Source organism: Colletotrichum abscissum (assembly GCF_030869225.1).
Source record: "Colletotrichum abscissum strain IMI 504890 chromosome Unknown Scaffold_3.1, whole genome shotgun sequence".
NCBI lineage: Eukaryota > Fungi > Ascomycota > Sordariomycetes > Glomerellales > Glomerellaceae > Colletotrichum > Colletotrichum abscissum.
In genome coordinates, this window is record NW_026850209.1 from 976,301 (window position 1) to 999,033 (window position 22,733).

The 22,733-nt window shown below is 55.7% G+C and overlaps 8 protein-coding genes across 8 annotated transcripts; 5 read left to right on the forward strand and 3 right to left on the reverse strand.

Annotated features, from left to right (window-relative positions):
* Positions 1-772: 772 nt before the first annotated feature.
* CABS01_01658 (uncharacterized protein) lies at positions 773-1,876 on the forward strand (the record flags this gene model as incomplete). The annotated part of the gene is made up of 3 exons (XM_060535038.1): positions 773-948; positions 1,056-1,216; positions 1,659-1,876. 3 exons carry the CDS (start codon positions 773-775, stop codon positions 1,874-1,876), a joined length of 555 nt encoding a protein of 184 aa, XP_060398227.1.
* A 914-nt stretch (positions 1,877-2,790) lies between these two features.
* On the forward strand, positions 2,791-3,652 carry CABS01_01659 (uncharacterized protein; the record flags this gene model as incomplete). Its single annotated transcript, XM_060535039.1, has 2 exons — positions 2,791-2,958; positions 3,380-3,652. 2 exons carry the CDS (start codon positions 2,791-2,793, stop codon positions 3,650-3,652), a joined length of 441 nt encoding a protein of 146 aa, XP_060398228.1.
* A 1,699-nt stretch (positions 3,653-5,351) lies between these two features.
* On the forward strand, positions 5,352-9,540 carry CABS01_01660 (nuclear migration protein; the record flags this gene model as incomplete). The annotated part of the gene is made up of 2 exons (XM_060535040.1): positions 5,352-8,424; positions 8,474-9,540. The coding sequence occupies 2 exons, from the start codon at positions 5,352-5,354 to the stop codon at positions 9,538-9,540; spliced, it is 4,140 nt and encodes a 1,379-aa protein (XP_060398229.1).
* A 954-nt stretch (positions 9,541-10,494) lies between these two features.
* On the forward strand, positions 10,495-11,433 carry CABS01_01661 (OTU-like cysteine protease; the record flags this gene model as incomplete). Its single annotated transcript, XM_060535041.1, has 1 exon — positions 10,495-11,433. One exon carries the CDS (start codon positions 10,495-10,497, stop codon positions 11,431-11,433), a length of 939 nt encoding a protein of 312 aa, XP_060398230.1.
* A 157-nt stretch (positions 11,434-11,590) lies between these two features.
* Positions 11,591-12,596, reverse strand: CABS01_01662 (thiopurine S-methyltransferase; the record flags this gene model as incomplete). Its single annotated transcript, XM_060535042.1, has 2 exons — positions 11,591-11,974; positions 12,063-12,596. The coding sequence occupies 2 exons, from the start codon at positions 12,594-12,596 to the stop codon at positions 11,591-11,593; spliced, it is 918 nt and encodes a 305-aa protein (XP_060398231.1).
* A 1,256-nt stretch (positions 12,597-13,852) lies between these two features.
* CABS01_01663 (pyridoxal-phosphate dependent enzyme) lies at positions 13,853-15,159 on the forward strand (the record flags this gene model as incomplete). The annotated part of the gene is made up of 2 exons (XM_060535043.1): positions 13,853-14,192; positions 14,297-15,159. 2 exons carry the CDS (start codon positions 13,853-13,855, stop codon positions 15,157-15,159), a joined length of 1,203 nt encoding a protein of 400 aa, XP_060398232.1.
* Positions 15,160-15,796: 637 nt separating this feature from the next.
* CABS01_01664 (uncharacterized protein) lies at positions 15,797-17,593 on the reverse strand (the record flags this gene model as incomplete). The annotated part of the gene is made up of 1 exon (XM_060535044.1): positions 15,797-17,593. One exon carries the CDS (start codon positions 17,591-17,593, stop codon positions 15,797-15,799), a length of 1,797 nt encoding a protein of 598 aa, XP_060398233.1.
* A 1,343-nt stretch (positions 17,594-18,936) lies between these two features.
* Positions 18,937-22,690, reverse strand: CABS01_01665 (uncharacterized protein; the record flags this gene model as incomplete). The annotated part of the gene is made up of 3 exons (XM_060535045.1): positions 18,937-20,490; positions 22,193-22,328; positions 22,668-22,690. 3 exons carry the CDS (start codon positions 22,688-22,690, stop codon positions 18,937-18,939), a joined length of 1,713 nt encoding a protein of 570 aa, XP_060398234.1.
* Between the last annotated feature and the right edge of the window lie 43 nt (positions 22,691-22,733).

Genomic DNA, 22,733 nt, shown 5'->3' on the forward strand with positions numbered 1-22,733 from the left:
GCCTCGTTGTAGGCCCGCAGCTCCTTCCTACTTGATCGGCGTGCCCGTGACAGTCGTGGCATGTTGAACGAACGTGGCAAACGTTACCGGTAGTCTGTGGTGTGCGAGGTTGATGTACTCCGTAGTTCTGATACTGGGTCTTGAACCAAGCCTCGGCGCCTTCGGGTCAAGAGGAGCAAATCGAAAGGAACCCAGTGTGCTTTAGTTCAGACAGCGATTGAATCGATTGGCTTGATTTATCTTGCCGTGGCATCGATACGGATACAATGAAAGCTCTGACCTCTCTGCAAGGTACGGCTTACGGGAACCGGCAGTTCGAGGAGGTGAGGGAGCCGAAGGTTATTGATTGGGGGCCCTTGATCAGTGATGGATGTTCAACTTTCAAGATGCTGCTTTTGAGCAAAGCAGGGGCCTCTTGTGCACAGTCCTTTTGAAGGATTGACAATCGGCACATCTTTGTGGGCTACAGCCTCCGCCAGAGATTGACAGGCCCGAGGGCCCTGCTGTCAAGCGATTCAGTCTAGGGCCCCTGACGTTGTGATTATTGGGACGAATGACCGGGAGTAAATGAGGTAGCGGGGAACGACAACATTGTCAATGTATCGAGAAAAGAAAGGAGACGATGCGACCTCGAGACATTTTGACACGAGAGGCCGCCTCGTGCCATTATTTTATGGCGAATCGAGGGCGTAAACGGTATTGCGCAGGGCGAGACATTTGTGAGTCGCTGTAGCTGGGACTGTTAGCGGTTGTCGAAGAGGTTTCTCAGCTTATGCAAGGTTGCACATGTCGAGTGCAAGTGGGATGTAACAAGTCTCGAGAGGCTGAAGAGGAAATTTGGCTGACCTCGAGCTGGTTTACTCGAGACTTGCACGACGCCAGCCAGTATTGCGCCGGGATCAACAAGAGGCGCTGCGGAGGCAGTGACGGCCGGGGGAGAGGACAGAGGTCTGACACGAGGACAGGCCGCAAGCCGGAAAAGAGATGACGAGAGGAGAAGCTACGATACGATAACGGCGAGTGACGGCGGGTGATGAGAAGTGCGATCTGCGCAGGCAGGAAATTGCGGGCTTCATGTTGGAAAGGTTCCCATTCGACGGTGATGTTGTTGGAGGCTTGGAGCTGGGAAGGATTCAAGGTGAAGAGGAGCCTTGGGAGAGACGGGTTGGTGGGAGAGGAGACCAAGAGTTCAGGACTCTTGGCGAGTACGTACCTTGAGAGTTCTCCTGGGAGTGACCCCTGGGCCCTGGAAAGAGCTCCCATGTCTAGCGTTCTTTCCTGCCCAAATGGCTTACTGCAAAAGCTGTCCCCACTCGTGGCTCCCCAAAGGGCGTTAGCGGGTATTCCGGTAGGTCCCAACTGAGGAAAGTGAAGGAATCCCCGGTTGTGCCTTCCCGGATGTCTTTGAATCCTTCCTGTTGGAGCGCAGGAAAGCGCCAGACTTGCCAGGGCCCCAAGTTCCAAACTTCCAGCCGATGGAGCAGCTTTTGAGATTGAGAAGCGCCAAAAAACAAAAAAACTATCCCGGCCAGGCCTGATGGGATTGCCTGCCTCGAGATCGCGACCACCGATTCGCAATCTAGGTTCATCCCCTCTGGCGTCGTTTCATCCGGGTGATTTGTTTCTCATCACTCACGTATCTCTACTTTGTTACCTAGCTTACGTTGCGGATCGTGGAAACCTCCGTCGAGTTCGCGATGGGTTCCTGGTCTCTCACTGTAAATTGTGGAGAGCTGAACTTAGCACAGTAGAGTACGCCGTACATAAGAGCTACCTTACTCGACGGGAGATGGTGATGGCGGTACGTATCTTTCCTTCATCTGCCTCTTTCCGCTTTGCAGCGTGCAATTGGCAAATGAGACAAGGCAGAGCATGATCAAGTGCTGATTTTCTCGGTCGACATGAGAAGAAAAAGAAAGCAAGACAATAAACAACCATCCCACGTGTCGGAAGTGTCGAGAAACGGTCGCCGGTTCCTCTTCCCGTAGTCCGGACCTTGTACTCTATGTGACTACTGCTTCATTGCTGCCCAGCGAGCGCAAATCTCTCCAAGTACAGCGTGGCTTCCCACCAGTTGACCCAATCGGCAGAAGTGGCCCAATCATGGACGGTGTCGATGATGTTTGTCGAGGACCCTTTCCAGGCTGGTTTCTTCTTATCCCCAATGATCGTCTTTACATGACTCTGGCCGGTACACAGTACTCAGTCTCGACTGCTCTAGCGCGTGTGCATGAGCAAAAAAAGGCAGCGAGTGCGAAGTGTTCGGTACCTTGCGTGCTTGCCTCGAGAATTCTCCGTCTTCTGTAGCGGGCAGACGCAAGTGGTGGGCAGCTAGCGCCGTCCAACGCCGTTGCGAGTTTTTCTCTCGCTGCAATCTCCTTTCTTCTGCCAACTCCTTTCTTTGGGTTCGAGACCGGTGGCTTGCTGAATCGCCTTCAAAGAAAATATCGAACTCTCGTGGTGTTTTCGACGAGAGCCAAGTCCGGCCGCATGGATGAACCGAGAGGGGAAGACGTTGAAGTTGATTGAACAATTAGAACAAGTAACGCAGAGAGGAGACCCGAGAGGGGGCAACGGGGCGAGGACAAGCCGGATTCCGACTCATCATCTCATTTGAAGCCCATAATCAAAGACGCGGCTGCAAGTGCCATCTGTTTTGGACGAGAGATGTAACGGCGCCATCAACCGCGGTCCGTAAGCGACAATACGCAGCAGAGAGGACTCGGAGCATTACTTCAATGTACTCCTGTACTCCGGTACTACCTACATACGCAGTACAACAAAAGCAACATGTTGCGCGCGTGTTTCGTGGGCTTGGTGTTCCTGACTTTTCTTCAAAAACTAAAACTCGGAACTTGGATAGAGCAAGATGAAATGGACCTCTTGACTTACCTTACGGATACATCGTACAGATACTTTTGGTCTCAGAAGTCTCGTGGCTGGCCCGTTGGCCGCGTCGTGCGTGCCTGGCTAATTTACGCCCATGTCATCCGGCGTCGCCTGGCCCTGGTGCTTCGTCTCCTCCCATCTGGATTGATTTGATTACTGGGTTCGCTTCCCAATCATAGCCATGATCGCTACCTACGGATCCCCTCAAGGACGTTGACCAATACGTATCCCATCCCACCCCAATCTAGCTAATCTCATTCAACTGACCAGGGACCCGGCCTTTCCCACCTCAATTCATGATCATGATCCCATCACAACACTGCATCCCGCAGCTTCCTGCCCGTGGCTTACAACAAGCACACCCAGCAACACACTAATAATACACTTCACAAGTTCACCTCACGGCATTCGTACACGTATGTGTACACTCATCCATCTGCCCTGCACATGCATCTAGCACGTTGGCCGTCTACTGCACGACAATGATTAGCTTCTGATGGCTCGTCTCGTCGCATTCGCCAAGTCGAATCCTACGCAATACACACGGCAAGCCGTCATGGACCACCATCTTTTCTCTCTGTCTCCATCGACCATCCAGACTGTTCCTCGCGGCTTCCCGCTGCTGCATCCGCTGCACTACCACTGTGATGGTCTCGATGCCCACTTTGATGCTTCTCCTCCTCGTCTCTCCGTAGTGAACGGATACCTCCCACCCCCGGCTTCTACCCTACCTACCTTAGTGCTGTTCTTCCCATGCTTCTAACCCTTGCCCGTCCCATTTATTTCCATCCCATCTCAGCCTGTCCCGTGCTCGAATTGACAGAATAGTCTGGCGCCTCGCACCCGGCTTCTTCACTCTGTTTCTTTTTGCCTTGCGCCTTGCCTTGCCTTGCCTTGTCTTGTCTCTCTCGACTCGCCTCGTCTTCTCACGGCTTTCTTCTCTCCTTCTCCTCCAGCCCGGTCTTCAGGTGCCGCCATCGTCACGCCCATTGGCCTCGGATGCAGCAGCCGTTCTGTTCAGTCACCCCGTCTTGTTGGGATACACGTCCTACCACCTGCGCAACCGATCCTCGCGCCCATCTATTTTGACTTGCCACTTAGCTGTTGGCAGTTGTACATTTATCCTTACACCCGTCCACCGTCCTTAAACTTGCCTTGTTCCTTTTGTCACTGTCACTCTGTCTGAACCAACCGGTGCGCCTTTACTTTTCTACCCTCGACTTGTTTCCAAAACCTCCCGACAAACTATCGACCGTCCAATACACCTCCCGTCGGGTAAGCCTCCCATATGTCTCAGTCCGTTTGTCGGTGCGGCCGATCGCAGCGGGAGAAGCAGCCTTAGAAGGAAAAGAAGGAGGGAGGTCCGGGACAAGATGCTAACCACAAAATCTCCCCCACCAGGACCGCGAAACAAGCCTTCACGCCTTTCTCGTCCGCGCCTCTGCCCGACCGACGTTTCTTCTCCCAACGTCTCGCCTGTTTACATCATATCATTAGTACATTGCTCGAGCCTTGTACATACGCCAATCCTTCCTGCTCCTTTTTTCAACTCTTTCGCCTTGGTTGCCGCTCATCCTATCCGGAGTCGCATTCCATTTCGGCCTTTCACCAAAGTCAATTTACAACGTCATGTCGACTTAGAACGGCTCTTGACCTCATTGTGACTTTGGGCTTGTCATCTGTTCTTGCGACTGCCGCGCCTCACTCAATCTCTCCTTTTCTCTTTGCGACGTTGATTCCTGGCTTCGAAAGCCAGTCAGTTTCATACCTGGATTTACTACCTATATATCCCAGTTCTTAAGGTGGGAGCCCATCCAAAACCGTTCCCGAACATCCCTCCCCGGCTCATATACACCAATTATACCACCTCGGCCCCGGATAACTTCATGCTAACTCGTGTCTGGGCTGTCCAGAAACGGCCACTCGAGCGAACCACTCCTTTTTATCGCTCTGATTCTTTTCATCTTTTTGCTTGTTTGGGCTGTTGCCCATAGCATATCACCTCTGTCTTATTTGACATCACCTTGCTGCGCCCGCGACGCAGCAGCAGTAGCAACAGCAGCAACATCGCATCGTAAGTTTCACCAAGAACATTTCATGCATATTCCTTGCCGTAGGCCTCGGCCTCGCGCTCCTCCAATGTGCCTCTCCCGTAGCATCGAACACTAACCAAGAGCCAGTGGGGGTTGAATAGCGTCAATGCACCAGTGATTGCGCGGTCAGACTGCTCCTCTGGCGCCTGTCATTTCCACCGGCAGCAAGGATCCCTGGGCTCAGCTGTGTGCTTTGATCCCCTACATTTGATTTTCCCCGAAACGGCTGGCGATCCAAGCACATTTGCTCGCTGTAAGCCAACCGACCATAACCTGCATGCTTACACTTCTTTTTTGAGGGGTTCAATTGAGAACCGTTGCGCCCTTGACACCTCACTGCGAGTCTTTCTTTGTCTCCAGTGAGTCAAGATGGCTGTTTGGGAGACCGAGGATGAGTCCAAAGGCAACGCTGCCGTGACGGCGTTGCCAACACCACAGGACACACCTTACAGAACACCATCACGAAGCTCGAGGAAATCCCGACGCTCCGTCACCCCGCCGAACGGGAAGAAGAGCCCTTCGCCTCCCCCCGTCCCACAGAACGACAAGGGCTCTAAACGTTCATCCAGAAATATGACCAACGACGATGGCATCAGCGTTCTCGACCCACGTCGTTTCACTCCAACCTTACACGCCAATCTCGTAGCCGAGATCCTGAACTTGAGGCGAGATCAGGAAGAAAAGGCGAAGCTTATCGAGAACCTAGAAGTATCCTTGCACGCCTCCCGCCAGGAGCAGGAGACACTTCAAGAGACAGTAGCCACCACAACAAAACAAAGCCGCTCCCTTCAGCGTCAACTTGCCCTTCTAGAAGGTGGTACCTCATCAGCACTGGGCGAGCTCGCCCGCGAGAGGGATGAAGCCGTCGACTCCATCACAGAAACGAGAAAGAGACTCGAATCCGCCCAGAAGAAGATCCGAAGTCAGGAAGAAGACTCTCAGAGGGTTCACGACCTTTGGGCTCAGGACAAGGACTCTTGGGAGGAAGAGAAGCGCAAGTATGAGCGTAGAGTCCACGTCGCCGAGAGCCGCTTGAAGGTGGTGATAGACGAGGTCGCCGCCTACCAGGCTGCACAAGTTAACGGCAACGGTAATGACAGCGAGACAGAGGATCAAAACGACGCGGGAAGTGTAAGGACTATGAGCCTGACTAATAGCGTCCGATTTTCCATGCAGCAGAGTCCCGGCAAGGTCTTCAATGGAAACTCACTGGCGGACGAACTCAACCTCGATGGCGACGACGACTGGCAGACTGACGACGGCGGACGCGAGAGCGCCATGTCCAACTATCGCCACACACGAACATTCAGCCGCGACAGCATTCTGTCCAAGATTCACCGACGACAACAAAGCATGGAGAGCCCCCAGCGTCCTGGAAGCGTTACTAGAGGTAGACTTTGGATGAACCAGCCCGTCCTGGAGGCCCTGGAAGACGGGATTCAAGAGAACGATGAGGATCTGATGCCGCCTCCGCCGCCGCCCGCTCCCAAGGTCAGCTACACCGACACCGGAATTCAATTCTCACCTCCTCCATCACCGAAGATGGAGCCTGTGAAGCCTTCCACACCGGAACCGCCTGCCAAGATCGAAAAGCTCACCGAAGTCGAGGCCTCCCCAAGAGGCGAGTGGGAAGTTGAGGCCAATCAAAGACGAAAGCGAGTTCACGTTAACCGGCCACTGTCGATCGAGCCGCGTCCTTTCAACCACATGGTCTCCGCTGGTTCCCAGACTGTCGAGGAGCCTTTGAGCCCCCCGAAGACGCCAAAGTCCCCCTACAGATCTTCCACCCCGCCTCCTCCGGAAAGTCCGCCCGTGGTGATGGTTTCATCCTCGACTCAGACCGACAAGCCGGCGGAGAGGCCTCAGACACCTCCCGTTCTGCGGCCAGTGCAAGAATTGACCATCCCATCCATCAGTATCATCCCGCCAACGAGTCGTCCGACTACACCACGCGAACACCGGCTTCCACAATACGTCAAAGACTTTGGATGCCAAGTATCCATCATTTCCTCAGCTCCCACGAAATCCACTGCTGTTCAGACCGAAGAAATCCTTTCTGACAAGAGGCTGGCGACACTACCTGTCCATCTGCGGCCCTCAGCTATCACGTCCAGGCCCTCATCGCCCAGCGTCGGTATCGCTACGGCCGTGACGAGTGATGATCCTCGCCATTTTACTCCGGTGCCGGGACATCTACCACCGCGAAATCCTCGAAGACTCGCAACAAAGCGCAGCCTATCTGACATGCCTTCGTCACCACCGGTCTCGCCAGTCTTTGGCGAGCAAACCCGCGACGCCTATCCTGGTAACAATGATGACGGGCCACTTTCGAGAGACGGTGCGCCTATGAGACGACCACACCGTATCAGCAGTCTGTTCGCCGGCTTCCAAGATGCCCAGAGCTCCGATGAGGTGGACGAATTTGATGCTGATGTGAGCGACTCTGAGTACCGAACCGCCCTTTCCGCCCCTGGCATGAGAATGACGGACTCGCGAGCCTCCAACCGCACATCTGTCAGTACCTTTACATCGCCAGAACAAACGAAGAGGTCGGCTCATAGCAGGAACTCCATGCGCCTCGCAAGCGAGAGTTATGGAGGAAATTTGGAAAGCAGAGAAGCACCCAAGAGGCAGTCTGCCAAGCCCACTACCCGCGGATATGAGAAGTCTACCGCGGGACCTTCGGGCAAGAACGTCATGCGGAAGGCTGCTATGATCCAGAGCGGGATTGCCAGCCACCAAGGCCGTCCTAGAAGCCCGAGCGTTCCAGAAACTCGTGCTCCCGACCCTCCTTTCCCCATCCCTACCAGAGCTAGCTCTCGGCGACCGCCATTCAGTGCCAGTGCTCCGAGCGATGGCCAACGAAGCCCAACCAAGATGGACGCACCGTGGCATCGCCGAGGCATGGGCCGTAATCACTACCGTGCCGGCAGCATCCATCGTGCCAACAGTATACGTAAGGTGCGATCAGCTGCGGCCCTTCCTCGTAACCAGAGAAATCGGAAGCAAAGTAGGTCTCCGCCGCCCTTCTCGGAGACGACCGAAGCGCCGGAGAGCCCCAGCTTGCCTCCTCTTCCTTACAACGACATCACCAGCCCTCGGTACGATACCGGCTCCAACTACCGGTCCCACAAGTCCAGACTGTCGACAACAACGGCACAGACGGCTACCACCGATGTCAACTCTGTCGGTGGTGCATCCAACGGCGCATCGCAAGCCACGGGCGTCGTCGATGCCATTGCGCAGACCATGGTCGGTGAATGGATGTTCAAGTACGTCAGGAGACGCAAGTCATTTGGCGTGCCTGATAATAGCAAGGATGACTCAAGCAACGACCGCCACAAGCGATGGGTCTGGCTGGCTCCCTATGAGAGAGCTATCCTCTGGAGCAGCAAGCAACCCTCATCTGGCAGTGCCCTCATGGGTAAGACTGGTCGGAAACGTAAGTACTCTAACTTGAATCAGCGCAAGCCTTGACTAACGTGAAGCAGTGACGATTCAGTCTGTACTTGATGTGAAGGATGACAACCCCGCCCCGAAGAACCAGGGTGCAGTTTTCAACCGTTCGATTCTCATATTGACTCCGCAAAGAGCGCTGAAGTTTACGGCCACGTCTTCTGAGAGGCACTACATATGGCTGACGGCTCTTTCATTCCTGGCACACTCGACCCAAGCAATCCCTGAAATCGTCGCTGCGCCCCAACCTGCGAAACCAACCACGGTACCGGACTTTGAACCACTGCAACCTACCAGGCGACCTGGCATTCGTGATTCCATTCGACTGACAAAGAGCAAGGCCCCCTCGATGAAGAATCCCGGACCGCGAAGTATTCCAAGTGTGCCCAGCATTCCTAGCATCCCCTCTTCTAGGACAGGCGACGCCTCTGGCTACAAACAAACGGAGGCATTCCCGCCCATGCCGATCAACAACAGCAGCAGCAATAACAATAACAACAATCATCAACGTGAGCGCTCTGGAGACGCAGCGGAACCACCATTCATCCCTCGGTTCACGGAGCGCTCGAATCAGAACGCGGTCCACGGACGGAAGCGGAGCAACACCGGAGGTCACGTTCCGCCCCCGCTGTCTTTCCGTGGATTTTCCGGGCCAGGCAGCGTTGGACAGCACAGCTACACCAACAGCAATGCTGGCAACAGCGTTGGCACTGCCGGCTCATCTGATATCTACCAGTCCCAGCCATCTCAAGGCTCGAGCAGGCAGAGTTGGGGCATGAGTACCGCCGGCTCTCAGCGGACGTCGGAAGCCTCTTCAAGACCCCCAGGTGCCAACTTCTTCGATGCCATTGGTACCGTGCGCATGGAGGCCTTCATCAGCCCATTAGCCCACTCAGGCTTTGACAGAGACCCTGATGAGTACGAGGAATACGGATACCGGGCTCGTAGGCGCAGCAAAGAGCTTCGAAGACGGCAGAGTCGTAGCCGTCACCGCGACAGCTATAGCTCTCGCGGGACGCGCGGCACAGACGGCTACCATGGTAGCAGCCGAGCGACCGTGGAAGATGACTACTTCCGAGATGACCCTTTCAAAGGCTTCTAGGTGAGAAGCCGTCAAGTCCTTTACATTGTCCCTTGTCGCGAAAGGTTCGGATTAGCCGGAGCGCGCGGGATTGCATTCATTCGATACGATACCCATTGTGTACTATTTCTCATGTGTAATCAAGGTGTGGGGTGGCGAAACAGAACTAGACCCCTGTGCCACGTTGTGGACGGAGTTGGTAGGATAAAAAGGCGATGGCTGCCGTCGGTAGGCCAGGGAGACGTCATCATGCCTGGTTTGGCCAGAGGGTCGCAAGCTCTGATGGTCTCAGATGCCGTTGGGTGTGTACGATGCTGGTAAGGCTGTCAACAATGTGGTGTTGATATTACCTTTGGTAGTGTAGATAGGTCCTTCAGGACAGACGGCTAGACAATCAAAAACTGTTAAATTTAATGTTTGGTCCTGATGGTGAAGCAAGCTTGATTGTGATGGTGTGAAAACCTCAGGGGTGAGAAGGTCTGCTTCCTGGCAGCCGTTCGCCGAGCGAGCGGTGCTCGGGCGCAGTCGAATTACGGGCCGCTCTCCGGGGGGCACGCACCGACCCCGCACCGCAAGCAGCGAACTTAAACCCCCACCAAGAAATTTCGCCCCTCCATTGCATTCCAAGCTTGGAGCTTCCAGTGACAACACAATTTCGAAGCTTCACATTTTTACCCATTCGAGACGGCCAATTCGTTTCCCACCTGGTTGGCTCAAGACCTCGTCGTCAGCGGAGCACCGGATCGAGCACCGAGTTTCTTCTGTGAATCACCTCAGACAGGACTAAATCGCGAATAACCCCCCGCCTCTGGCAAACGTCACATATCGGTTCCCGTGTCGACGGACATACCTCGCGAGACACCTCCCTCGCAGAGACCATCTCGTACGAACCTGCTCCGACCGAAAACGAACCGAAACCGAAGCAAACTTGAGGAAACCGGGTGCTCCACGAGGAAACAGAGACGAATAAAAGCCATGGAACCCGAAACGCTGGAGCAGATGCAGACGCGCCACCGCAGGGAACAGCGCGACCTCGTGGGCCGGATCACGAGCAAGAAGAAGAACGCGACCAAGAAGACGCGCAAGGGCGTGAATGATGAGTGCGCTGAGCTGGAGAGGCAGCTGAAGGCGAAGCATGAGGAGGAGGTGGCTGGGCTGTCTGGCGGTGGTGTCGCCGAGGAGGTTCAAGACGACGGCGACGACGAGACTGCCGAGGTTGTGGAGAAGTTGAAGGGTACCACCATTTCCGAATCCGAAACGCCGGTAGAAGAAGAGAAGGAAGAGACACAGGCACAAGGCCAAGGGAAGAAGCGCAACAGACAAAAAGAACGCCTGGCGCGGCGGGCGGCCGAGGTCGAGGCCGCGGCGGAGAAGGCGCAGGAGGAGGCGAGTAATATGACGGACCACCGGGGTATCGAGAAGACGTACATGCTCAAGGAGTTCAAGGCCAACGGGCTCGAGGAGAAGGAGATTGCGCCGGACGGGCATTGTTTGTTTTCTGCTGTGGCGGATCAGTTACGGCAGCAGGGCATTCCGCTCTCCGCTAGCGCTGAAGACGCGAGTGGTGGCGGCGACCCGACGCAGAAGCTCCCGTATAAGGTTGTGAGGAGGGCGGCGGCGGAGTACATGGTGTCCCACCCGGACGACTTTGCGCCGTTTCTGGAGGAAGGGTTGGAGGGGTACGTGAGGCGGATCCGGGATACGGCGGAGTGGGGTGGGCAGCTTGAGCTTGCGGCGCTGGCGAGCGTGTACGGGGTTGAGATTCGGGTTGTGCAGGATGGGAGGACGGAGAGGATTGGGCCGGCGGCGAGTGGTGGTGAGAGCGAGGGGAAGAAGGAGATTTGGTTGGCGTATTATCGGCATGGGTACGGGCTTGGTGAGCATTATAATTCCTTGCGAAAGACGACGGCGTGAGGGGTGTCGTAGTTCGATCAGAGGGTGGAGGGTATGGAGAAGACTATATTCTCAAGTTTTGTGTACATGGAGTTTTGGGCATTGCATGGCACAGGCATACATCATTGGCCGAACAGAGGAAACTATCTATTACCAGAGTTATGTGCCGTCATGGTTGTCAGTGACTCCAGACATGAATCCAATCGCGAACTGAGCCATCCTCATTCATACCAGCGCGATGCGTCCTACTAGGCTTGACGAGCGCCAACCGCTTCAGACCGGCGGTGCCTTCCCCGCCATCCTCGTTCGCGGCCGGGGGGACGACAACGACGTCGGCCTCGTCGCCCGCCAGCGTCGAAGCCGAGAACTCGAGGGGTTGGCCGGGGCGGGTGAGCAGGGCGAGGTAGATATCCGGGTTCAGGCCCCACGGCGGGCCCGGCTGGGAAAGAGGTTTGCCGGACGGAAATTCGAGGCAGATGAGGCGTCCGGTGGCGGGGTTCAGGAGAGAGGATATGCGGGCTGACCATTGGGGGCGGGCTGTTGGGGGGAGGGCGCAGAGGAACTTTGGATGGTTGTTAGCTTCTTTTTTCTCATGTTGTGATTCCTCTTGGCCATTCCCTTTGAAAGCCACTGAGAAGAGTGAGACTTACAGTGTAATCAAAGATGAGGTCAAACGTCTTGTCCTCGCGGGGCCAGGCCTCGAGCCACGAGTCGGAGAAGAAGTCGCCCGAGAGCCACGTCACGGAACCCGGCTCGGCGCCGTTTGGCTGGCGTATGGCGTTCACGTCCGGCTCAGCTCCGTCTCCGTTACCGTCCCCGGCCGCCGCCGCAGCAGCTACAGCCTTTTGATTCTCCTTTGCCTCGGCGATGGCCGTGGGCGAAAAGTCGAGGCCGAGGACGTCGTAGCCTAGGTCTGCTAGGAGGAGGGCGTCGTGGCCTTTACCACATCCGGGAACGAGGGCCGTGTGCTTCCGCTGCTGTTGTCCTGCGGGCGATGAGGCGGTGGGAGGAGGAGGCGGGATGAGGTCCGGACGGGTGGTGATGATGTCCAGTAAGGCTAGGGAGGGCCCGCCGCGGTCCCAGGGGGTGAATTTCTCTTCCCAGAAGGCGGACCATTTCTGGCCGTGGTTTGCGAGGGGCGTGTTTGCGAAAGCCGTGGATAGCTTGTTTGGGTCGGTTGCCATGATGGGCTGGTTGCTTATACTCGGAGTTGTGAAGGGAGTGTGATGGGGGACTTGATGTTGGGGCTGGGGGGTGCTTTGGTAAAGTATCTGGTGAATTGTCTTGACAGAATTGTGAGATTTAAGCGGGTTTCTGAGAATAATTCAAACAACGATTGGTATATTAAGTGGTTGGTAATCCAGTAGTGTGAAACAGAATGAAAGTCGCCAGATGAGAATGAAGTCATGAATCTAGGTAGACCGGAACTAACGAGGTCAATCTAGTCCCCGAGGACCCCGCGCTGTATTGTGGATGTGGCGCAAATGCCCCGCGCTGGAGAACGGCGGCGTTGATCCCTGTCGCTGCCAGGGACGCATCCCGAATGTCTGGGATAATACCTCACCTAACCCAAGCTTACCAAGCCATTTTCAACCATATGACTTCCGACTGCAAGGCGACGGATGTGCTTGTGTCGTGTTTCTTCTCTCAGCTGCATGTCCTGACGTTTCGGCGTAGGTATGGAAATTGGGTGAATACCGCCATTGTGAGAGATGGGTGGTTACACAGCTTTGTTAGATTTGCTGCGTTTGAGAATGGCGACTCATCGTGAGTCGAAAATGGCTGTTGATTTTGTGTGATGTGAAGTAGAGCGTATAGGTGAGGTTTTGAACATTGGGAGAAGGGTCTTGGTAAGAAATTGAGGAGGACTCATCAACCGAGTCAATGCCGAGTGTAGATACAGTCGGTCATTCACTCTACCTTGACCAATTCGTTGAATGCTCGATAGAATGTTCCTGACGATTCCAGAGTTCATGAGTGATTTATGAACAACCGTGGTCCTGGCATGTTGGTATACGGCTCTAATATTACCCGCGGGAAAAGTAGATGTGTGTGGTCATTTCACCGATAACCTCAGTGGCCCGGCGAGCCTTTTCGGAGACAACCGCCGAATCCCACGACTCAAGCGGGGTCGCCCCCGTCCGGAGGGCGTCAGGTAACCGCCCACGCCTACCACAACCAAAGCCCCCGATCCCGGCGTCGGAAGTCCTTATGACTTTGCCGCTCACGCCCTCGCGACACGTCTCATCTCAATCTCAATCTCAAATATCTCACTTCATAAGACGCCCGTCAAAGCTCTGGCGTTCTGCTCTCCGTTGCCTCATTTCTTCTACCTGAGGCTTTCGGCATTTTCGCCACCACACTCACCTACCCACTTGAGGTGTACACACACGTAGCAAAAGCAGAACCGTTCATCGTGAGCAGAACAAATCCGAGAGCCATGGCCGACCCATCGACCTGCCTACCCCTAACCCGGGCCTCCGTCGTCGAAGCCCACAAGCTCGTCAAGCCGCACGTCCACTACACCCCCGTCCTCACCAACAAGACCCTCACGGCGTTGGCATCGACGCCGCGGACGCCCGAAGACCTCAAGGGCACGAAATGGGAGGGGCGCACGCCGGCCAAGCCCGTGCTCCGGCTGTGGTTCAAGTGCGAGAACCTGCAGCGCATCGGCGCCTTCAAGGTCCGCGGTGCCTTTCACGCCGTGGAAAGGTTGAAGCAGGAGCCTGGGTGGGCTGAGGGCGGCGGTAAAGAGAAGGGCGTTGTTACGCATAGCTCAGGTATGGATATATCTCTATCTTCCTGCTCAGTGAACAAACCAGAAAGAGAACTATCTGAATGTGTATTTCTTGATCTCCTCAGAATGTACTGACAACACCACCAGGAAACCACGCTCAAGCACTGGCTCTCGCCGCCAGAGAAAGCGGCATCCCAGCACACATCGTTATGCCGGACATCTCCCCGCCCAACAAGATCGCCGCGACGCGCGGCTACGGCGCCAACGTGATCTTCAGCGGCAGCACCAGCGTCGAGCGCGAGGCCGTCGCCGACCGCGTCATCTCCGAGACGGGCGCCCGCCTCGTGCCGCCCTACGACCACCCGGACATTATGCTGGGCCAAGGGACGATGGGCCTCGAGTTGCAGGAGCAGGTCCGCGATCTCCTGGCCGCGGGCCACTCTGCAGAGAACCCGACGTTCAACTCCACGGGCCTTCCCGTGGCTGCTGTATCCGATGGTGATGACGGAGAGAAGAAGGAGAAGAAGGGTCTGAACGCGATCATGACCCCTTGTGGAGGCGGCGGCATGCTCTCCGGCGTAGCGCTGAGCTGCGAGGGGACGGGGATCAGGGTGTTCGGCGCGGAACCCGAGTTCCAGGGCGCCGACGACTGCAAGCGCGGCTTCGAGAGCGGGAAACGCGTCGAGAGCGTAAAGACGCTGACGGTCGCCGACGGCCTGCGGACGCCCGTGGGCAAGCACCCGTGGTCCGTCATCTACGAGCGCCGGCTGGTGGATAACATGTACAGCGTGTCCGAGGAGGAAATCAAGGCGGCGACGAAGCTCGTCTTTGAGCGGTTCAAGCTCGTGGTTGAGCCGAGCGGTGCGGTGCCGCTTGCGGTGGCGCTGTTTAATGAGGATTTCAGAGCCATGGTGGAGAGGGAGGCTGGCGAGACGGGGTGGGATTTGGGGTTGGTTTTCAGTGGTGGGAATATGGCGCTGGAGGGGCTCATGAAGATTTTCGCGGCGTGATATACCTGGAGGTTGTTTGAGTAGAGGTTGGTTTGGTAGAGGTGTGTTCAGGATCCCGTTTCAACTTATTCGCCCACGAACGTTACCGAGGCCGGAAACGAGGTACAATAGACGCCTTGGACCTAGCTTAGTCTTTTCTTGACGGGGAAGAAAAAAAAAGGCCAGGAAAATTGAGAGCCACGAAAGGTCCCACACTCCAAGACCATGGAAGGTAAGTTTGAATCCCTTTAGACAAGCAATCGGTGTCTGTGTCGGGCAGACCATACATTACTTTAAACGTGACCATGGAAAACGGCATACTATAACATTGCTCGGGACTTCCAAAGAGTTCTAGAATCCACCAGCCACTCTGTGTGGTACCTTGCCCTTTGGCCATGCCTTGACATCTTCTTCCAGAATAGCAACCAACCTCTCCTCCCAAAGCATGGGTCAATGGGATAGAAATCATTCTTAATTTGTTGATTCTTTAATAGTCTGATTGAAGCAGTTGTGACAAACTTCCTCTTATAACTCCCCAACCTAACCCCCGACTCTACCTCACTAAAATCAGAGTCTGTACGTCTCCAAAAACACATACGCTTTGCAATTCCACAAATCGCTTGCCATCCACCCCTCTCACCCCCTTACGCTGAGCCCCTCATCCTTGCCTACGCCCGCCGGTGCTCATCAGCGTAATCTTCTGCTTCTTCTTCTTTCCCTTACCAGCTCCTCCTGATCCACCGCCGCCATTGTTGCTGCTACTACCGGCCCCAAATGCGGCACTACTGCTAGAGGGACCGGGCTCAGTCACACCCAAAGCCTCCATCTGGAAAGAAAGCTCTTGAGGTCCCCACAAGTCTTCATCCTTGAGCCACCCGTCGTCAAGTTGACGCATTGAAGCCGGGGCAAGCTCTGGGGACCCAGGCACGACAGAAGTGCCCCAAACGGTTTTCTGCGTGGATGGACTTGTAGAAATGGTTGCAAGATGCTCGAATCCCGGTCGTGGATCGGGCGGCGTAGCGTTGGCGTGGCTCGATAGGGGCTGGAACTCTTCCAAGTTCAACGCAGGAACGTGATCCTCTTCGACCGGTCCATAATCTCGTCGCATAGCCGCGGTACTCTTGAACTGGGCAGCCTCAATCCTTTCGGACTGAAGCCTCTCACGTTCTTCCTGTACGGCCTTGTCACGATTCCGCTTTCGCCGCCGGCCAATCTCATCAGCGAACTTTTCGAGGACATCCGCCGACACAATGTCTGTCCAATCGCATTCCAAAAAACTGATTCGGCAACCATACGGAAGATGACCCAAATACTTGGCCCGCTTTCTCTGCACCTCGTCTAGAACATGGCCTGTCGAAATGTGCTCGACGCGAGGCAACAACGTGGATGGAAATGCAGAGAAGTCGCCATATTTCGTCTTGAGAATACGAATATCGAGAGCTGATAGGTAGAGATGCGGCTGTGATGAGTAGAAGTAGAAGTCAGGTTGAACGGTCTTGTTCTGGTTGCCCAGCTTCTTATTTGGCAGCATGGAATCGTTCCTGCCGAGGTCTTGGACCTTCTCCTTCGCCGCATCAATGGCCCGGATCGCCTTCTTGGTCCATTCATCGTCGTCGTGGTAAAGAAGTTGATCCTCGGTTCCCTGTTTCCGCAGCGCCTCAATCTCTTCGTTGAATTGCTCCAACATGTAGTCTCCAGTTCCCTTCATGATCCTGGCATAATCCAGAACATTGGCTGCAAAGTGCCAGGGCACGTCGTCCGACACATTGAGCGCGTCAGAGCCATTTTCCCAGGGCAATGCGAGGGTTGACTTGGCTGTCCGGGCCATGAGACGTAGGACAACGTCATCGCCAACTCGCGGCAGAGGGCTCTCCTGGCCCGCATAGAAACGCACAGGCCGCGTCTCGTGAAGGTAGACGCTGTCTTCGCAGAGCGGACATTTCTTCCATCTTGCACCTTTTCCGTGCTTCGAGTCCTCATCTGTCGAGTTCATAAACCGAATCAGACATGGAAGGCAGAAAATGTGACCGCACTTTGCCATTCGTGGCGCCACCGGCTCGGACAGACAGATCGGGCAACTAGCCCCCTGCGATTCGGATGAGGCCAAAATCTGCAGGACGTTGTTCCAATCGATATGAACATCGGCGTCAGCCGCTTGGCTGGCGTAATTGCCTTCCGGTGAGACGACAAATCTGTAATTCGCATGCACGTATCTCGCCTTGTCTACGGCATGGTGTCCCGAGCCAGGTCCCCAAGTCGGATTCCGTCTATAATTCCGAGCATAAGAATGATGATCCGCGTAAGCTGTCGGCGGACGGCTGTAGTTCAGAAGGTGTGTAATTGAGGTTTGACCTCGTCGACTGTTGGCATTCCCTATAGCCCGTATCTCGGCCATAGCATCGTCATCGTCTGGGTTCGCGTGTCTGGCGTCGCCAAGTCCCGGTCTTCGCTGCATTTTGTGTTGTTTCCGAGAGCCCTGACCCTTCCGGGGGGCTGCGTGTGGGAATGAAGGACTGGGTTGGGAGGGCCGGCGGTTGGATTCGAAACTCGCGGTGACGGGACCAGGCTGGATCGAAGGCGAATGGGAAGTCGATGCTGAAAGGGACTTGCCCAAGTTTGACGAAGTCGAGCTCATATTCGGGTACCCGGATATCGTAAGGGAACGTGACGCAACAGCTTGTCCGCTGGCGGAAGCTTTGATCGATTCGATCAGCCCCCTGTGGCCAATGTCGTGATGCAATGCGGCGCGAGCGAAGGGAACGAAAGGACGGATCGGAGGTTGCCACTGCAGGCCAACTGACCCAAGGCTATCTGAAAAAAAACAAGTATATCGAGGAGGAGAGAGGCAAAAGAAATTTGAACGCTTCGGCTGAGGTGCTATGGTTGGATGAATGAAGATGTTGAATGTAGAAGAAGACGGGGTCCAAAGTGGACGGACCCCATTAGTGACGGGTGGGGATCAGGTAATCGGATGTCGAGAGGATGCCGCAGCTGTGGCAGTAGCAGTAGCAGTGCGTAGAGTCATTGGCGGGGCAAATCGAAGTTGCCGTGACGCTCTTGAGGGAAAGCTCGGCACCCGGAAGTACGTACTGGGCTGTCCATACGGCTGGAATTATCACGTGACCCGGTCGGTCGCCTCCGTCGGTGCCTGTCACGACTCCAGGTCTCTTGCGTGCATCGATTGAGTTGTTTCGTTTGACGTGCAGTACACCTGTGCCTGGCACCTGACGCGTTGGCTTGACGCGACGAATCAAAACGGCGTGTCAAGTCACAAGTTACTCCATTGGACTTTACTATGGTAGGCACTTATTAATCTCTCTTCTGTGGTAACGACTTCATCCATAACGTCAGTCAGCAGCAGGAGATAGCCTCCCCAAGTCACATGCCTCACCAGTAGTCAGTCACCAGTGTTCAGTACCTCATTGTATTGGCTCAATTGATCATATGCAAATTAGGCTCGAACGAGGTATTATGGTACAGGATAGTCCGATGCAGATGAGCCGTGTGAAGTACCAACAAAAGGAGCAAAACTGAAAGAGGCGGCAGCCCACATCACCCTCAATTAATTCTAGAGGCCAACAGAAATGGCCGTACTTCCAACCTCGTCGACATACAGCTGCCATGCCTCATTCTACCTCTCGAGCTCTTGCACATGCAAAGTGGACCAGGGGAATCATAGAAACGACAAACAACCCAAATACGCAGCACCCGACAAGAAAATCCACAAGAGCCGAGGCGAAAGACGATGCCTCCCATCCACATACATCCTAACGGCGAACATCATCATCATTATGCCGCTTATTTGCTGTGCACCTTGGCCTTGAGCTTGCCGATGAAGGCACTCAGGCGGTTCTTCTTCTTCTTCTCGGTGCCCGAAGGGCTCTCGGTGGCCTTTGTATTGCTTGGTGTCGTTGACTCGGGAACGGAGGACGGGGCCTTGGCAGGGGTGGTGGGAACTTCGGGCTCCTTGGTGGAGGTGAGGCTGGCGCCGTTGGCACCGTTGGCGGTTGTGTGAACACCGTTGGCACCGTTAGCCTCCTTTGTAGAGTCATCCTTGGTGACAGCAGCCTTAACCTCCTCCTTAGCGAGCTTAGCCTCCTCCTTGACGGCCTCAGTCTTGGTCTTCTCGCCCTCCTTGACTTCTTCCTTGGTCTCCTTGACTTCCTCCTTGGCAGCCTCAACCTTGGGCTTCTCGGCCTCGACCTTGGTCTCCTCACCGACGGCGGGGATAGGCTTGACCTCCTTGAGGAGCTCAGCCTCGACCTCCTTCTTCTCGATGACACCCTCGGTGTTGGCGGCAGCCTCGGGGCTCTTGCCGGCCTCGGCGATAGACTCCTTGACGACGGTGGGAACCTCGGGAGCGACCTCCTCACGGGTCTCCTCCTTGGTCTGACCGCCGATGGCCTCCTGAACGCTCACAGGCAGGCTCTCCTTGACGGGCTCGGGGAGCTGAGCAGCGGCGTCAGTGGCGGCAACGGTAGCCTGCTCAACGTGAGGAGCAGCAGCCTCGACGACAGTGTCCTTGGCGTTGATGGCGGCGGCAGCGGCGAGACCACCAATAGTGGCAGCGGTGGCAACGACGACGCCAGCGGCCTCAGTCTTCTGAGTGCCGAATCCGGCGGTGCCCTCAGAAGTCGAGGGAGCGGTGGGGACCTTCTCGAGGAGCTCGTCCTCAACAACGGCTTTCTCCTGGACGGCCTCGGGGTTTGCGCTGGCCTCAGGCTCGGCGTGGGCCTTCTCTTGGCTCTCCTTGACAATTTCGGGAACCTCGGCAGTCTTGGTCTCGAGAGGAACCTCGGCGGCCAGAGCAGCGGTGGTGGATGTGGGTGCGGCGCTGTTGATGGTGGCATCCGCGGTCGCAATGGGCAAGCTGGACTCGGGGATCGTGTTGCTGGTAACCTCAGGGACGGTGGTCTCCTCCTTGGAGAGGCCGGGCAGAGCGCTAGAGTCCTCATAACCCTCCTTGTCAAGCTTGACGTGCTCGTTGATATCGCCAGCCTTGACAGACGCGGGGAGGGGTTCGCCAGGTGCGACGGTTACGGGCTCAGCGGTAACATCTTGGGCGGGGATAGGGTTCACACCAATGAACTTGTCAAGCTCGTTGGCGGGGGTGACGGGGAAGCCGCCGGGAATGTCGGAGGGGGTAGCCTGGGGGAGCTCCTCCTTGTTCTCGAGAGGCACGTCCTTAGCCAAGGCGGCGGTGGTAGATTCGGGAGTAACAGTGTTCATGACTGCGGCGGTGGTATCCTCCTTAACGATTTGATCGGGGGTGAGAAAGTTGTTTACGTTGCCCTCGTGATCAGGTTCTTGAGGGGCAGTGTGGTCTGTGATCCAGTTGTTGTCGACGACAAACTATAGAGGGGGGAGAGAAAGCAAGTCAGTAAAAATTGTCAACAATGACGATGTTTTTGAGCGAAATCCGGTGGGCAGCACAGCGGTGGTGTAATGGGTCCCTTGGGGGGCAGATATGACGACGCGCGGCGAACCAAATGTGGGAGATCAGTTGGGAGCGCGATCTGGGTGTCCCCGATGGTTATAAAGGCCAGGTGAGGAAAGATAGCCCGTATCCGCCAGAACAAGAATCCAGGCAAATTGGAAGGCGGTGGTGGTTCCTGGCGCTGTGCGCTGCCGCTTGTTCCTTGGCCGCGGGCATGGCTGTTGGTTCCTGGCCTGGGCTGGCACGGCTGGGTGGTGGTGACCTTGGTGGTGCTTGTCCTTGTGTACCCTGGGGTGCCTTGGGGTGTATCCAGGTGAGTGTGCCGTGTTTGGTGGCACCTAGTCTGGAAGGCTAGCCCCGAAGTTGCTAGACATTTTGGCACATTGTTGTGTGATGAAAGGTGCCATGGTCCTTGGTGGCTGCTGGTGCTGGATCCTGCCGCTCTCCGGTGTCTCTCTTCTTTCTTGCGTTGCAATTTGCGAAAAGGCCACACGCAGCTGCGAACGCGACCATGCTCGCATGGGGGACCCTGGTCAAGATTGACGCTCTTTTCGCTCCCCACAGAATACAAAAGGAGCAATGAACCTGGAAAACCTTGTTCATTGCTTTTTTGGACCTGTGGAAAAGCGGAGCCCCCAACCCGCCGCTCTGCTCGGGATCCGCCAGCCAATCTTGCCAATTGCCCACCTGGAGCCACCGTCAAGCGTCAAGACTCAAGGCAACCACGCCGCTGCTGTGCTTCTGCCGCAGTAAGCTGCTGCAAGAACTGGTGGGTTTGCGTCATTCGGAGCCGGGATAATTCGGCCAGCAACAACCAGCCTCCGAGACCCGCGTATGACTCTTCTTTTTCTTTCTCCAATTTACCCATTACAGCCATGTGCAGCTCCAGTCTGGGATATGTTTTGCAGCCCCGACTGCGCAGGCAATACGCCGGGGAAAAGCAGACAGAGCAGAAAACCCCAACGGGAAAGCAGCGGCGTTAGCGCGAAATAAGCCGACAAAACAATGTGGCCGTAGGGGCAATAGCGAGAAGAGTCGAGAGAAGACCGAAAAAGACCCCAGCAGAATTTGTGTGGCTCAGCGGAGCGCGAAGCAAATTGCGTGAGGGCCAGGGGCCTGGACACGCCAAATTGCGAGATGGTGATAAAAGCCCGATCCTATGACGAGCCGCAACCGAGCTGTGTGGCCTGCAGCTGACGGGGAAGCTGGAACCAGAGCTGCCCTGGAGCTGGGGAGAAGCTTCCACCAGTAAATGGCCTGGCAGCCCAGCGCTTCCCTTCTTCCCCCTCCAAGACGGGGGAACAGCGATTGCGATTGATGGGACAAGGGACCTGGATGGGCGCACGGATGCTGTCGCGGGCTGAGCGATGCGGCGTTGCTGCTTTCGATCGGAGCCCTTGTTCGCGGTCTCATCCAACCCTCTATCGACTCCGCCTCCTGTGCTGCTGGTGCTGCTGGTACTGCTGTCGTCGCTGCCCCTCCAGCTTCGAGAGGGTTCCCAACAATTGCGCGCCGTGATAAGGGATTCCGGAGTTGCCGTCGTGTTCGAAAAATCCGGGTGGGATGGACCAATAGTTACGGGTACAAGAGAAAGCGCCTGAATTGGCCGGTACGAACCTTATAGTAGATCTTTTCCGATGCGTCGGCGAGTGTGACGGTCTTCTCGAAAGAGCTGCCGACCTTTTCCAACTTCTCGCTCTTAGTCCAGTTGTCGAAAGTGCCGGTAACGTAGACCTCCTCGGCCGGGTGAGCCCTATAGTGGGACGCAAAAGTTAGCAAGGTTTTTGATCCAACTGGGAGGCTTGCTTTTTCGCTGGAGACGATGCGAACGGTGCCAATGGTGGTGAGGTCGCCGCGGACGGGGCCTAAGGACCATGTGAAAGAAAGTTTGCATTCTACATGTCCTTTGACGAAAGCATGCAAGCCAACCGCCGTTTCCAAGCGCCGGACGGTAGAGAAGCAATGCAAGGAGGGGCATTGGGATTCCGTCGCATTCCAGTAGTGATTTCCATGTAAGGGTATTGAGACTCAGAGTCTAGAGAGAGATGGGCTGGCGGGGAGGGGGAAATGCGGGCGGAGTCGATGAGCATACCAGGTAAACTTGTAAGTGCCCATTGTGATAGATGTGAGGGCTGCTTCTTTTCGAAAGAGGGGCAAT